Source organism: Numenius arquata, chromosome 3 (assembly GCF_964106895.1).
Source record: "Numenius arquata chromosome 3, bNumArq3.hap1.1, whole genome shotgun sequence".
NCBI lineage: Eukaryota > Metazoa > Chordata > Aves > Charadriiformes > Scolopacidae > Numenius > Numenius arquata.
In genome coordinates this window covers 7,623,241-7,639,857 of record NC_133578.1, presented here as the reverse complement: position 1 = coordinate 7,639,857, position 16,617 = coordinate 7,623,241, and the positions used below count along the sequence as shown (strand labels likewise).

Genomic DNA, 16,617 nt, shown 5'->3' with positions numbered 1-16,617 from the left:
GGCAAAATGCAAAATGATTTTTTATTATACACTGGAACGACAAGCAGCTGGAGAAGCAAGTTTTAGAAGGGTTCTAACTCAAAAGTACAGCCATGGAGAAAAATGAAATTGAAGTTTTCCTATCAAAATATATGATTATGACCCAAAGTATAATCAGTTGGATTTGTGTGTATATGCCTGAGTGCTCACGTGTGTGAATGAAGACAAACCATATATTTTTCCAGAAGAATGTTTTTACTTGAGGCCTTGCCTACAAAATTTACACCAATGAAACAAAATCTAGGTAGTTATACTGGTGTAATTTTTGCAATATTGACAGAGTCTCAGAAACAGATCAAGAGAAGAGAGAAGAATTAACCCTTAGACTGTGAAATCCTTAAACTGTGAAAGCCATCCACTAAAAAGTTACAAAGGCATAAAGTGTAACCTTGTTAATTTAAAGACAAAAGGGATCCATCCATACATTCAGTCTTGTGTTCTTTGTATAAGCATTATCCTCATCTCTAGGGAAGCAAAGTCTTAGAAGAATATACATGCTATATTCATGTTTATCTAATTAATTTATAGAGAGATTCCTAACTCAGCAGACAGTTTTTGTATGTGAAAGTCAAAGGTCCTAACATATGTCAGCCCTCTTACACAGATGCGATGCATTTGATATCTAATAAATAATTAAGCAAAGCTCCACAGAATATAGATTTGACCTATTTAATATCTGGAAAGCTGCTTATTTTTGACAAACAAGAATAATTTAGATATAACAATTATTTTAATAGGGCAAGGTGAGTTTGTTGACAAGATTCACTTTGGATGCTATGTCAATTTATGTTAATTCAGTGCAAAATCACACTGGGATATTGAATACATTAACCATTTTCCACTTTGTGTCCACTGACTTGTAAATCTTAAATTATTAGCTGTTTGCCTATTTTGGATGGAATAAGATCTTTAAAAAATGTTAGAACAGCATAAGCTATCCAGTTATGTGTTCTCAGCCACTTTGAATTAGAAACCATCACATACTGTATATGATGATACCTGCAGTTCAAAAACAATAGAAGTGTGGCTGAAGTGCAGCTACACCAGCATGTGAACTAATTTCTCATCCTTTCCCAGTCGTAAACAATTAACTGTTTGTTTTCCATAAATCCTGACTGTCTACTGTAATGTAATGGAACAAATACAAAGCATCTGGAAAGAAAATAATTATAATTAAATTAGTCTTTCCAGTTAGAGAAGATGGTGGGCTTTTCCCTTGATTTAAAGTTATAATAATCATTTGTAATCTGATTTAAAAGGGGCTTATGGTTGCATTCGTAAAACTGGGAGACATTAGGATTGACATGACCTCTTAAGTATCTAAAGAAATTATAGGCCTACAGAGGTAAGCATATATCATTAAGTCTTGAGCTGACAGCATTTTTTATTTCTACTGACCTTTGGTTGGATTAAGTCCAGTCATCAGAAAATAATTCCATTTCAAGCAGCTGAGAGTTATTATCAGGTTTTGCTGATTCAGGATTAAGTGTACCTCAGTGGCTGAAGAGCTCGTTAGGATGAGCTGTCCATCCGTTTATGGAGTTTGTGAAAGGAATAAGGAAGAAAACATGGACCTGTATTATTTCTGGTGTAGAGCTTGAATTACTGGTGTATTAATATTATCTACAGCTCTTATTTTGTAAATGTGGGACAGAGTTCCATAGTGTCATAGACTCCATTTACTGACAGCAAGGTTTACAAGACAAATTTACATTTCTACAAATGATATGGACACTTAAACCTAAACATAAATCTTAGAAAGGTTTTGTTGGTTTCTAGCAGATCTAAGTACCTAAATATCTACTGCTGCTGATGTACAGAGCTGTTTCAGGCTTAGTACCAAGTACAGTCTACCTAATCCCCAGCAGCAGTCATAAACAAAGCACTTCTCAGCTTTTTTTAAAGGAGAGTGCTTACTCCTAGAGGTGCTTTTTTAAATGCACACTTAATCCTATAGAAAACATTGAAGAGCAGGAGGAGGAGCCCTCTCGCCAAAACAATGTTCCTTGTCAAGGGACATCGGCGCAAAAGCTTGGGTTTCCTCGCAGTCTGAGAGAGCGCACTCTCTCCTGGGAGGCTGTTAATCACCATGCTGTTGTATTTGGTGGGTGCTTTTGTCTTGTGAGTCCCTTTGAAAACCTTTAACTTTGCATAAATAAATATTCACTGAGTCAGAGAGAGGCTAATTCTATAGCCCAGTGTTCAGGACAGTCAGGATGGATGAAGGGACAGGTAATCACAGCTGCTTCTCTGGCTGCACTGATTTCTGAACTCGGTTAGTATTACCAAACTGTACCGCTGTCAGCTCAGTCAGTGTAACCTCAGCATTTCAATACCGTGTACCTTCATTTTCCTTGCAGGGCATGGCTTATAGAGGAAATAATGGGCACCAGTTTGGCTGGCAACTGAAAAAGTAGATGTAAAAAGTGTGTTACTAAGAACGGAGGATTTTAAAATGGATTATCTTTAGAAACTGAAGGTATTCTAAAGAGATACAAAAGTCTTTGTTCTGATTTTTAATTGTTACTGAAACTGGTGACTGAATCAACAAGATCTCTTTCAAAAACCTGGGTAGCAGACCGGTTCCTAAATGTCACAGACAAAGGATCTTATATCCTTCTTCTGTCACAGTTTTTACTAGAGTCCCCACAAGGTGCTTGACAAGGGAGGGGGCAAAGTTTCTTAATAATCCCTCTGTATTAGCTTGTGGGAAGAAGCAAGAATGAGTAGATTCAAGGATTCGTGGCTCTGTTGACTGTTTAATCTCTGGTCTGAAGTATGGTTAGACTGCTGGGTTGGTGTACACCACGCTGAATGCAGTTGCCCTTAATTGCAGAGTATTCAAAGAGCCATATAGCTCCACGCATTCCGACTGTACAGTCTGAGCATGTTTAGATTGGCTTCAACATAACTGGTCTGACTACAGTTCTTCAGTGGAACTAAGTTTGCATTTGAGGCAGGGATCTAATGTTTTTTCCTAAGGAGATTTCATACCAAGAGGCAATTTCTTCTTTCCTTAATTGACAGGTTCATTATAAGGAGAGAGTCACAGGATAATACTTAAACTAAATGCTTTGATTCTTTTTAATAGGAAGCCCTGTTAAAATTTAGTGGTTGTTAAATAGGAGAAAACCTGCTCTCTACTTTTCAAGGATTCTGCTTTTAAAAAATCATACAAAGTTCCATCACATTCCAAAAGTCCTGTGGACTGTGTATATGAATGTAGATTACAGTGTGTCTTAACAAATGGCTATATTAAATCCGATGAACAATATAGGTTATAATCAAGAACATGATTAATCCCACTATTGCAGATCTCTTTAGTTTAAAATACTGCTATTTGAGACCTCTTTCTTGAGCTTTGTTTCAGGGAAAAGTCCTGTGTGGGACTGTGGTCATGCAGTCAAGAGGTAATCAAATTTTGGTTGCGGAGGAAGCAGGGCTCACTTCCCTTAACAAGAGGCATCTGTTCTCTCTGTACCTTTTCAACCTCTTACCCTCTACCTGAGAACTCATTTATGTTTGTTTAACAGTTTGGCTGTTTACTTAAGGAAGTTTTGACAAGATAGCTAAACCGGCCTAACAACTTGCTGCTCCCAAAAGACAGGGTCCCACTTCTTCGCTCCCTCCCCAGCTCCCAGGTGCATGATTCCACCCTTACTCCTGCAGTTGCTCTGGTTTTTGGTTCCTTAGTGAGCTGCCTGAAATCACTTCATTTGGTTGATTCATTTTCTGTGGCTTGTGGGCATCACAAATACAGGGAGTCAAATTAAGAGCTCATTGCTGCTGAAAGAAAAAGTGCAAAAAATTCTGTGTTACAACTTTTCTTTCTTTGCTGAGCCACGAGCCTGACTGCTTGGTTTTTTATCTTGGATGTAGTCATCCCTCTTTCTGAGCTGACTAACTTCATTAAAATGGCATAAAATAAATTAGGAAAAAAATAAAAAAAGATACCGTCTATCCAATTAGTCAATTAAGTCTGTTCAAAAGAAAATGTGAATGATTCAATAGATAATGCACAGCAGGAGACAGGTCCACGGGACTAAGAATCGGATAGCATTGAGGATATCAAATGAAAGGATTAAAAGAGGAAGGGAAGGAGGAAGGGAGGGAGGGAGGCTGAAGACCTTCCCAGCAGAGAAAGTCAGATTGCGTCAAATTCCTGTGAAACTCCAGTCTTCAAGAGCTGAACTGGCTTGTAGAGGAGTCACATGAGCAGCAGAGGTTTAGGGCTGTGCAAGATTAAGAGTAAAGGAGAGAAGGAAGGGGACTGGGAGGTGTGAGACTCTCCTTTTTGGTTCTGCTGATTAGTAGATGAGCTCAGTCACCTTGTGACAGTGTATTATTAGTGCCCAGCTCCACGCAGGTTAGCACTGTTGAAGAATCACCACAATGGGGCTGGGGAGAAAGAGAGAAAGCAAAGGAGGTTGGGGGCATGACCTGAAAGGCCATGGAAAGGAAGGTAGTAAATGCTAGGGGGTAAGAGAGGGCAGGAACTCATTAAATCTACTTCGTTGTCAAGTTAAATCTAACATGAAACCATGCCCTTGTACAATAATCCCTTCTTCCCTTTTGTTTGTGTTAAGCGACTGTAGCTTCTCTTACCAATGCATTCCTGTACTGAGTTCCAACAGTGCACTTAACACTTGTATAAGAGATGCAGTTCTTCGCCCAAAGAGGAGGAATAATAGATTTCAGGCTTGCAATGAACCTAATATTGACAAGACATTTCTATTGCTGTCACATTAACATGTGTCTATAAAAAAACAGAATTATTCTCTTGCTTCCCACAGATTTTAGAGACAGAGTTGATCTGTGGAAACTCAGGTTCCGGTTTCATCTTCTACTATCAAGCATACCATCATTTCTCTCTTCGGTGAACTCATGTAGACAGACTTGGCAGAATGGGTGTTTTTACAGATATTAGATATTTTCCCCCCCCAAAAAGAAAGCAAATATTAGGCTAAGAGGGGGTAATATTGGAAAGAATAAGAAAAACATAAGAAAGGTGACAAGTGGGATCACAGAATCACAGAATGGTCGGGGTTGGATGTCCAATTGGTTGAGTAGTTGTGGAAGGAGAGTTAAGGAAAGACATTCTATTTGAACTTTTCAGGTTTATTTTGTATGATGTCTGTTGAGGAGTGTCATGCTCACCTTTGGCAAGGCAGTACATTAGGAGTATTACCAGCGATAATTATTGCTGTCCAGTCTTATTGTCACAAATTTATGGACAGCCCATGTTCTTGTAGCTGTGTTGGAATCAGTGATGATGCTGACAAACACGTAAGGGGCCCCCTCAGCCTTTTTTCATCCAGCCCTCTCTTTGGGAGATCTGCCCAATTACGGAGCACTGAATAGGGAAGAACCAAGAAAGTAAACAAATGTGCGCTGTGATTGCACTTTAAGAAACTTGAGAATAAACCCAACCTTTGAGTTTAAACTTTTCATGCGATATAGAAGTAATTTATCTGCTGGCTAAAGACAAGCAGATGTTGGAAGGGAAATGCACATGAGAAAAAATAGAAACTGTTATGAAGGCTGTATTTTTTTCTTTGAACAGTTTCTCTTTACTTTTTCTTAGTTGTCCAGGATATTGTATGTAGTCTTAACAGAACAGAGCCATTAAAAATTCTATAAAGCTATATTTTTGAAGGAAAAGTCAAGTAGAATATAAGCTATGAGAAGAAGATAGTAGAAACAAAAGGCAGCATCAACAGCAAAAACCCAAACCAAAACCACACCAAACCAAAACAGAAGCCAAAGAACCCTTCACAATGTAACCCTTCCAAAAAATCCCTCATAATTTCTACTTAGTTTGACGTGTTTGTGTGGTGAGAATCTGTTCCTGGTGTGAATTCCAAAAGATAAGGCTATTTAAAATGTTGGCCTATTTCTTTCAAACACTGTGCCACTGAAGACAGATTACTGTCAGGCTGTTGATAGCTGGGTATGCAAAGCTTGCGTGCCTTCAGTAAGAGAAAACCATTTTGCTGAAAATTTATTTCTGTTATGTTCAGCAGAACAATTCCACCTGTTCCATACTGAAAGATTTAATCTCTTGTAGATCTCGGACTGCAACTGAAATCAGAGGAACTCGTAATCTTCATTTGTAATTGATTTAGGCTATAAGATTATACACTTTAGGAAGCATAATTCTTTAGGTTCCCTGCTGTCTCTGAATTCAGTGGGAGTTTGGCACTGAAGCCGCCTGTCCTTTTAAGAAAATAGTAATTTTAATCAGTACCTACTATGTCTGCAATGAATCCTGACTCCTCTGAAGTCAGTAGTAGCTGTGCTGGAGCCTGGATCGCTTGTATCAACAATTGAAAATAGTGCTTATAATCCACATCGTTATATACATGTAGATATGTTAATATATATATAAATAAACACAAAGTATGCTTATAATCAACTGCTATTAAAATATGTTTTAAAAACCAGTAAGCATAGTTTTATTGTGTGTCCTATTAGAACTAGAATGGTGGGAAGATAGTAACAGAGTTGATGTTAAAATGAATTCTCTAAAGAGAATTCTCTAAACTTCATCCTGTTAAAGACTAAAGATTTTCAGAGAGAACTGAAACAGTGACAGAAAATTTGTTGCATAAAGAGAAAATATTTTAATAAATCTGTGCCTTCTTTATAAGAAATAATCCCAGCGCTCGTGTAATTTCAATTGACATGTGATTTATGGCTGTGAAAAAAGAGTCTGTATAGCTCTTTCAAAACATAAAGTGAGGGAGTGGCATCCTTTGAGCAAAAACTCTGGTGCCCTATCTGCTTCAGTGTTTCCTAAGTTTCAGCACTATGAGAATATGAGAATACTCCATTGTTAGGGGATTTTGGAGGCATGCCTGGATCAAGGAAGTACTTCCTCGTCATGCTGTTTCCTTTCCCAAACAATATAAAAAATGGCCTTTTCAACCAAACATCTCGAGGTGGTCACTTTGTACATTGTCCAACTAGAGCTCAACCATCACAAGATAAACCATTCATTTGTATGAATGGCTCCATGTTATTACTGCTACTTCCTTTTTATTTTCGTGGTGATTTTGTTGTGATTTATGTATATGCATAGAAGTCGAACCCGCTGTATAATGATTGTGTCATAAGCCTAGCCAAGAAAAAACAAGAAACTCCTTACTCACTGCCCTCGATAGCCTGCATACGTTGGCTCTGACACCCTCACCGCCACCACTCAGCTTTTCACATGCTCCTCTACCCTCATTAGAGTAAAAATATGCCATACCAATAATGGATTATAGTGTAATTTTATCCCACTGCTTTAAGTATTCTAACTTTACTTCCAAACAGCATTTCAGAGGAAGCAAAAGTAAGTTCGCGTACATGTTCTCTTCTTGGTTTTAGCCTTGCATGATCCAAAGGATTTCTAACTAATCTTAAGCACTCAAAACGTGTGCATTATGGTATTAGGTGAATATCCGTGTTTTAGTCCAGCATTGCTGTTAGCACATTGTAGCAACCATGGCAAGAGACTTAGTGCCTGAATTCTGGGGAGAGAGTCTTTGTAAATACATTATAACATATTTAATGTCTTTGTAAATATAGTATAAATCTTTTAAATTATGATGTAGCATTTTTAACTGTTTTGTAACCAATGCTTACTGGTACTCACATTTGTGTTCTGTTCTGTAGCTTGAGGTGCATATTTAAAATTACTTGGGCACAGCTATTATCTTATGACATCCAGAAAATGCTGAGACTATGCATTGTTTATGTCTTGAAGAATGTCATTATCATTATTCTGTATACTAGAGAGGAATAATTTGGAAAAAGACTTGGAAAGTCTCTTTGAAAACTTTGGAAAGTTCTTGATGTATGTGGACTTGGCCAATGTATAAATTACAAAATTAGGTCTATTCACCCTTGTCACTGAATTTACACTTTAAGAAATGCATTTACTGGGACTACTTTTGATACACAAAGATGGAAAAAAAGTCACAGCCTCAACAAAAATCAGCTTAAAGGTGATTTTGTTTTAAAAGGGAATAAATCCGTATTTATTACCAACACGGTATATTTGGAATAGCTCAGTGGCTTTGAGAGAAATTTGCCTGATTTGGTCTGATTTACCCAGACATAAAAGGACAGAACAGGATTTATAATTTCTTACTATGTTTCCTCATAATAACTTGATACAATTTGCAAATATGTAATCCGTAAACAGTACAAATATATGCTATATTTGTATTTATGGATATATAAAATTATTTTAAAAATAAATACATGTGGCTTTTGACTCGTTTTCCTTGCTGGAGCAAAACCCCAATGATCTTGCAACTCCTTTTCAAGATGTCCTTCTGTCCGTAGTTTCCCTAATCCCACTGAAAACAATGGCAGTTTTATAAAACTAATGTAGGTCTCATCCTTCTGGGGCATGGGTTATGTTTTAATTTTGCTAATTTATTTTCCACACAAATGCTTTCTGTTGTTTGTTTAAAGTGTCCTTTTACTGGTCTTTGGCAGTAACATGGACTGCTGAGTTTATTTTGTCTTGCACCCTCTTTCCTGCTAACTGTCTGCTTGAGCTAACAGTGGGCTGACTGTGAAGTATAATGGGAATCATCTAAGTTAATGCTAAAGGGCTCTAAACATATCCTCGACAAATAAGCATCAGTGTGTTGATAGCCAATAAGTATTTTATAAGTGCAGTTAAATCACAGTGATTGATTGACCTAGGGTGGAAATCGGAATCACTTAGAACAACAAATTCTTCACGGGGAAACCCTCACTAAATTAAGAAAACACACAAACACACAACAAAAATAAACCATTTAAGAAGTTCTGCTCCAATACCACGTTTTCCTCATTTCTCAACCCTGTTAAGGAGGAACAACTTGATGAAAGTAAGACCTTTTGTTTCTTGAGAATGCATCTTTTCTGTTGTTAATTTTTGTTGAGTGAAGATATACTTTAGAGTTGAACTGATCTAAAAGTTTAGTTGCTAACAGGGGGGGAACCTGCTTCCTCTTCCTTTTATCTCCCTTTTTTCTCCCTGTGCCTGGATCCAGGTTACATGGTCTTGTTGGATTCCTCATTAAGCTCATTCAAGTCACTAAATTGCTGCAAAATTATTATCTAAAATAAAGCATGCAATTTAGTGTATAGTTTAACATAGTGGTACATGCTCCACACAATCACTAGGGTGCTGTGCTTGTGAAAACACATTCTTTCTGGGTAATATCATTGAAATATCCATGGTGCTTATTTCAGTTCTGTGTGACTAGTAGGTATTGGGATGGGTTTTTTTATTTTTTTTGCTTTTTCTTGACTTCTGAACTCGTAATTATATATAGATCAGTAACAGTTGCATTTTTTTTTTTCTTAATGTAGGAACATAAAAATATTCTCAATAGCTCTGCCCTCTTGGGTGTTCATTACTTTTGAATGCACTCTACTAACATGAAGACATGACTACCTTAGATAAATAAAATTTCAACATTATCGGAAATTCTATAGTCTGGTTGGTTCCTATTAAAAAACATTTTTAAAAAGAACTGGTACACATTCTAGGTTTTTTAAAAGAATGTTAAGAAGTTTATATTATGTTACCTTTAGAGAATCTGGATGTAGACAGGATAGGGAAAGCTCCATAAAGAAAAAACACTTAACTTCCACAGAGGAGATACATCAATAACTATTTCTAGTCCAAAACCAATGTCAAATAGTAAAATGGCTTTGATTCAACTACTTTTGATTACTATTAAGATGTGAAACTAAATCTAGAAGGTTTGACTCCTAAGAGACAGTAAACTTTAGCAATTGCTTAAGTAGTTTGGTTTTCATTTGCAGATATTTTGCCCTCAAAAAGTTCTTTGTTTGAAGTGCTGGTTTAAGTCATTCTAAAGATAATGTTAACTGGAGTAAATGTATTCTGGTGAAAAAAAACAAATGACTTGGAACTCACAGGTGTCAACTGAATAATCAATATGTACTGAAACTCATTTTCCTGCTTTTCATACAAGAGCCCTGCAATTTTCAAAGAAATTATTGTGCACTGAGAATTGTAAATAAAAGCATTAAGAAAAACACTTAACCAGAAATAAAAATACGACTCAAAATAACTTTTTGTCATACACTTTTATTTACCTTGAACAGAAAATTTTGCAAACCATCAATTACTGAGAATGGGGAAAAAAACCCTAGCGTATAACAGAGGAGGCTTTGGTTATAAGTGCCATTTCTACAGCAGAGTTAAGCTATTGTAAACCAAACATCTTGTAGTAAGGTAAAAATCTCCAGCCAAAATTTTTAAGAATTTAACAGCAACACTGAAAACATTTACATATAAACAACAGAGAAATATTTTCTAAACTTTTAACAGTTCACTTGCTACAATCCAGAAGCGTTTAGTTCACATATCTATACATACAGACAAGCACTAAACCTTTTGTGAACTAACCACTTGTCCACAGGACCTGCCTAGACAGTTTGTCATCAATACCAAAGGTTTTTTTTTATATAAATAAGTCAATTAAACTTCACAAAGGCTAAAAGAAACAATATAAAATTCCAACTGTAAATAAATCTGTACATTATGGTCAGTCTTGTTTTTCTGAAACCTTGCGCAACTTTAAAGTGTCTATTTATAAAATGATGCCAAGGAGCAGCGTTAGCTGGAATGGAAACTCGAAGACTCGGACTCTGTAGAAACAGAAGAATGTCCTCCACGTTTGCTTTTTGAAAGGATCTTGAGGCTTGATCCTCTGCTAACTGATGTCAAGGCGTTTTGTGCTGAGGTTTTGAACTTGGCACCCAGGAAGGCATACAGAATGGGATTCAGGCAACAGTGGAAGAATGCCAGGGCTTCAGTAATGGAGATCCATTTGTGCACTATCGTCTCCAAGCTGCAACGATGTCTGATGACTCCCAGCAAGATGAACGTGTCGATGCTGATGCCGATATAATACGGCAACCAGCAGGCAAAGAAGGCAAGGATAAGGATGACTGTTGTCTTCAAGGCTTTGCGCTTCTGGTGGCCTTTTGAATGTGACAGCTTAGATATTATAATGCAGTAGCACGTCAGGATTATTAGACCAGGCAAGACAAGTCCTACCAAGATATGCTGAAATCTGAAAGAAATCAGCCAGTTTTCATGAGGGTACATGCGATCGCATAGATACTTTCCTTCTACTTCACTAGTACTGGCAAAAATGATATCAGGCACGGTCAAAAGCACAGCTGGTAGCCATACGCCTACATAAACCACCTTCTCAGCCAACAGCTTTCGTGGTCGCTGGCTGTTGGTAGCGTGGACTATTGCCAGGTAGCGATCTAAACTTATAAAGGCCAAAATCAGGACACTGCTATAGAGGTTGACTGTGTAAATGACGTGAACTGCCTTACACAGAACATTCCCAAAGTACCAGCTTATGGCCGCATCCACAGACCAGAATGGCAAGGTGATGACGAAAAGGAGGTCAGCCACAGAGAGGTGCAGCCTGTATTTATCGGTCATGCTTCTTTGCTTCTTCTGGTAGCCCATAACAACGATAACCAATCCATTGCCGATTATTCCTGTTAGGAAGATGATGGAGTAGATCGTTGGCAAGAAGATCCGGTTGAAGTCGGCGTTCTCATGCTGAAAGCATGGCTCTCCATAGTCTCCGTAGTCACCTGAACCAATCTCATCCGTGCCATTATCAGAAAATTCAATGATTAACCCGGAGGACAGCTAGAAAATAAAAAAAAAATTAAATGTTAGCTCCTCTGCAAAAGCTTACTCTATGTGACAGTATGTTAAAGAGTTGCCTGAACAGTCCCCATCATCATGACAACCTGTTCTAAGCGGACCTGCTTTGGCAGGGGGGTTGGACTAGACGCTCTCCAGAGGTCCCTTCCAATCCCGTATCATTCTACGATTCTGTGACTAGGCAAACTTTTTGAAAAACAGATGGGAAAATACAGGTTTTAAATACATATATGCAATATACAGCAACTAAGAACAAGTTAAAAAACTTCCTTTGTCTGTCTCTAAGGAGTAAAATCTTGTAACTAAGATCAGGGAATGAAAGGAAAAAGAAAGATAATGGTGACTCCCAGAAATATGGTTGGTTCTGGATACTTTGGTGCTCTAATCGGATGCACACGAGAAATGGAAGAGCCCAGAAGTGCTGGATGCCAGAGTTTCGTCTGCGCAGAATATTACCCAGGACATTTAGCTCTTACAACAGGGAGCTATAAATAAAAAAAAAAATTACTTCGACAGAAAATCTGCTGCTCCAAAGTCCCTTCTCATTAAGGGGATGGGGTCAAGGAGAAATAGAGAAGGTACCCTCGGCTGATGTAATAAAGGATAAATAATAGGAAGAATTCCCTGCTGAGAAGCAATTGACAGCTCCACAGACAGAGGCAAGAAAAAAAAAAACAACACACCACCCCAAAGCCCATAAAGAAAATAAAGGAAGAGGTGACCTTAAGCAGGGGAACTCAAACCCCATGGAGGGCCATCGGGACCAGCCACGTTCCCCTCCCTTTGTCCCCCCCCGGCGGCGGCGGGGCAGGGGTGACGGCGGCCCTGCCGAACCGAGCGCAGCGGTGGAAAAAGGAAGCGAAATTCTGGTGAGGGCATGAAAGCGCCTCAGGAAACCACCAACGGTTTTGGCCACCACGCTGAGGAGCAATGCAGGCGGGCGAGTGCCACCTGGCTACGTGCAATTAATTCCTCGGGTTTTCAGATTTTAGTTTTCCTGCCTTCTATACGGGTGAACCCCCGACCCCCGGGGATGCGCCCCGAGGGTCCCGCGGCACTTCACACACGGGTGCACCGGCTCCAAGGCGGGCATTAACTGCGGGTGAAGGTTGGAACTTGCCAGAGAGCTCCCGTTTTGGTCCCAACGATTCTCAAAACCCCGCGGGAGACGGGGACGCCGCCGCGTTTCGGCCGGAGGGGCCGCTCCCCGCCGCTCCCGGCCCCAGCGCCGTTCAGGCGGGCACCGGGGCAGAGGGATGCCATTCCCTGGAGCCAGATCACTCCAAACTTCCTCCCTTCTTTTCCCCCCCTCATCACCCCCGTGGCTCTAACTGCTCTACCGGCGTTTTTCAGCCTTTTACGAAGGCGCCACATGTCACTGCAACCGACGGCCAAGCAGCAAAGCCCGGGGAAAGAAGCGGGGGGTCCGGCGGCGGCTGCGGCCGCATCGAGGTCCGAAGCGCTGCAGCCAGACCCAGCAGCGGCGAGAGGTCAGGGCCCAGCCTCGGCCCGTTTGCGCCCCGCAGACCCCTGGCCGCTCGACAGCCCCCCGGCCCCGCTCCCCCGGGGGCGATCCCCGGCCGAGGGCACCTTTTTGTTTGCAAACATCAAGGGCGCACATGGGCGAGCGCGGCGGGGAGCGAGGGGGCTCAGCTCCCGGCACTTACATCCAGGCTGTCGAGGCTGTTGTCCATGCTCTGAGCCATCTAACGGTTCTGGGCTATACCGACTTCTTGTTGTTCTTGCCGCCGCCGCGCCTCTCCCAGCGCCGTCACCAGCAGCTGCACCAAACACACGCCCCGGTTCTTGTGGCGGGACGCGGCTCTTATAAGTTCCCCGTCTGCCCCCCCCACCCCGCCCCCGGCTCCTCCCCGGCGGGTGTCACCGGGCGCCTGGGACCGCTCTTTGTCTGCGGCGCCGGGGCATGGGAACTGCACTTGCCCGACGTGCCCGCGGGGGCGTTGCTCCTCACGGGGGCATTTGCCACCCTCTGATTGATGCGTTCATACAAACGGGGTTTTGAATTCCCCCTCAAGAAAGTGCTTTGAAGTGTGTCGTCGGGCCCCGTGTTGCCGTGGGTATCCCAGGCGACCTCCGGGTGAAGTCTCTGCTCCCAGGAATCGCGATGTCCTCCATCACGGAAGAGGAGAGGTCCTGCACACCCTTCAAAATACAGTCAGCTCAGTCCTCAGAGTTGTCTCTCAGCCCTGCTGAGGACAGAGTGTACAGGGAGAGGCAGAAGTAAGGGGATGGTCCTTACTGAGGGATGAGCAGTTCTGCAGACCTTTCAGGGGCTGCAAGGTGAGGTGAGCTGCAGGTTGTCCGCTGAACTCCTCTGGCGTCTGTGGTTTTGGGTGAGAAGTCTGATGAGGAGCTGCAGGTGCTTCATCAGCACATCTGAGATATGATGATGGTTCGTTGTTCCAAAAGGCTTTGGAACATTACAAGAAATGTGCTAAGGAAACAATAGAAATTAGGAAGAAAATAAAATATTGTCAAAATAGTGGTGCTGCCAACTTCATTTAAAACCATGGGTTTGCATGCTCAACGGCTTGTCATCAAAAATAGCAAACAGCGACCTCTCTGTTTGCCCACTAGTATCAGGAACACTGCTTGTCTTTGTCCTTAATCTCAAGCTTGGTAAATTAAGTTTTTTAAATGTGAAGGGTAAATATCTTTAGTAATGATCTGTTTCCAGTAGTTGGATAATAAAAAAAAAAAAAAAAGCCAACCCAAAAGAGAAGAAACTGAAATTGTATATGTAGGGTAAAAATAGCAATTAAAAAATAGGTTTGCAAGGGAAAACCAACCCAAATATAAAGAAAAATGAAACAGAATAATGGATTTCCATTACAGTTGTCTCTGGGGTCTCAGTACTGTTGATATTCATGCAGGTAAACTAATTTGCAAAAAAAAAAAAAAAAAAGAATAGTGTGTCGTTATCGTCCTCCCCAGTTTCACAACTGACACCATAGTGAGTAACTATATTGGGAATAACTGAATCAATTATATAGATTTACTCTTTACTGTTGGAATTTGGAGTGCAAAGAAGAAGGAAGAAGGGCGCTCTTTATATAATAACAATATGCTCAAACTGCGCTGGTAGCCTCAAGGGATGAATAAAATGAAAATCTGACAAAGTTTTATTCTTAATTGCCCCTATTACCAGTTTACATGCCCTGAGTTAGCCACCAGTTTTAGATGCAGAGGTTATTTCCAGGTATTTGACAAGAGTCATTCTCTTCCTCTAAAAGCTCTAGAAGTTATTCTCCTGCACTACAGCAAGTATGGGTTTGGTTATGATTAATAACACTGATTATCTTTTTGTTGAATTTGTAATTTGATAGTAATTCATGTTTTGTCAGCAGGTCTGGGGTATTACATATAAGATGCATTAAAAGCAAACTTCAGTTGATTAGAAGTCAGGAATTAGCAGTCTTCAGAAAACTCAGTATCTACTTTGAGTTTATACCCAGAAAAATTTGAGAAGCTTACCCTGCTAGAATTCTATAGAAATAACAAATCTTCTACTGCATCCCCATTTTTAAATACTAATCCTAGCCTTACGTTACCATAATTCTACTCTGCTAAACTTCTTTAAAAACAAGTATGACAAAACTATAATTATTGCTATTCATCCCTTATTTTCCATAGAACCTGTGATGTGTTCACTACTTTCTGGAAAAGTCATGCCCCAAGTAATCTGCAGCCCAGCATTAGATCACCAGGAAGATAAAGGAACAGATGGGGGATTTTTTATATATGGATGAGTAGGATCATGTCTATAGAATTATCTTTCACTTTTTCACTTATGGAGGGTGCCCAGCACATGGCATCAGCAATTGCTGTGCAGTTTTTGTTGAAAGGCTCTCCAGCCTACTGAACTTGCAAACGTGTGAACCAGATCTTCACATATATGCATATTGAACAGGTGCTAAAAAACTAATCGGGACATGGAGCTGCATGTACGGGAGATGAATTTTTAGGAAAAATTGGATCCTACCTTGCTAGAAAATCATATGGGTGACAGATGGATTTTTATGGAGAACATATTCTCATCTCAGAGGGACACAGAAGATTAAACACTGCTTCTTCTCTATGTATGCAGTGCAGGACATTAAAATATCCTTGTAGTGCAGGTGGCTGGTGGCAATGGTTGCAAATGAGAAAAAAAAATTATATATGTACATGAACTCTAGAGCTATTTGACAAGTTTGTGAGTTGGTTGGTTATTTATTGGGGTAGATATCATGGAGTGCATTGACATGTGGGGTATCCATGCAGACAACAGCAAGTGTAATTACTAGGCAAGTGTTACGGCACCTCCCTTTTGCAGATAGACCTGTAACAGCAACACCTATTATGCTAAAATGTATTTAATTAATTAATAAGATAGGGGACAGTGACACAGGTATTTGTATGCGTAGATAGCATTAAAAAGTCGGACCTGAGGAATGATCTAGTTCCATGGATTAGCCCTGAAGCGCGGTAGTGCTGAGTGCTGGGAAATTTGGAAATGATAACCTATCTGATGAGATGTCACTGAAACGTGTTTGAAGGAAGGTCCTCTAAAACTATCATTCACACTGCTATTTTGTTATCTACAATCTCTTTTGTTTCTCCTATCAGAAAATCCATGTGGAAACTTCCTTTGCTGCACAGAGGACCATAGAGGGCAAGTTAATGATTTCCAAAGTGATAAAAGAAGGGAGCTGTTTCTGCAGAGCATGTAAATCAGAGCTAGCTACAAATCTTCGAGACAGAGCTAGCAAATAGCAATTTCCAAGCTTATGTTTTGCATTACATGTTTTTCTGGTCTCAGAATTACTGTGAAAATCAGACTCTTCCTAACCCATGAAATA

The 16,617-nt window shown here is 40.1% G+C and overlaps 1 protein-coding gene across 1 annotated transcript; it reads right to left on the bottom strand.

Moving 5' to 3' along the window:
* Window positions 1–10,133: 10,133 nt before the first annotated feature.
* CXCR4 (C-X-C motif chemokine receptor 4) lies at window positions 10,134–13,554 on the bottom strand. The gene is made up of 2 exons (XM_074145641.1): window positions 13,423–13,554; window positions 10,134–11,737 (listed from the first exon to the last, which is right to left on the bottom strand). The coding sequence occupies exons 1-2, from the start codon at window positions 13,459–13,461 to the stop codon at window positions 10,676–10,678; spliced, it is 1,101 nt and encodes a 366-aa protein (XP_074001742.1). The 5' UTR covers window positions 13,462–13,554; the 3' UTR covers window positions 10,134–10,675.
* Between the last annotated feature and the right edge of the window lie 3,063 nt (window positions 13,555–16,617).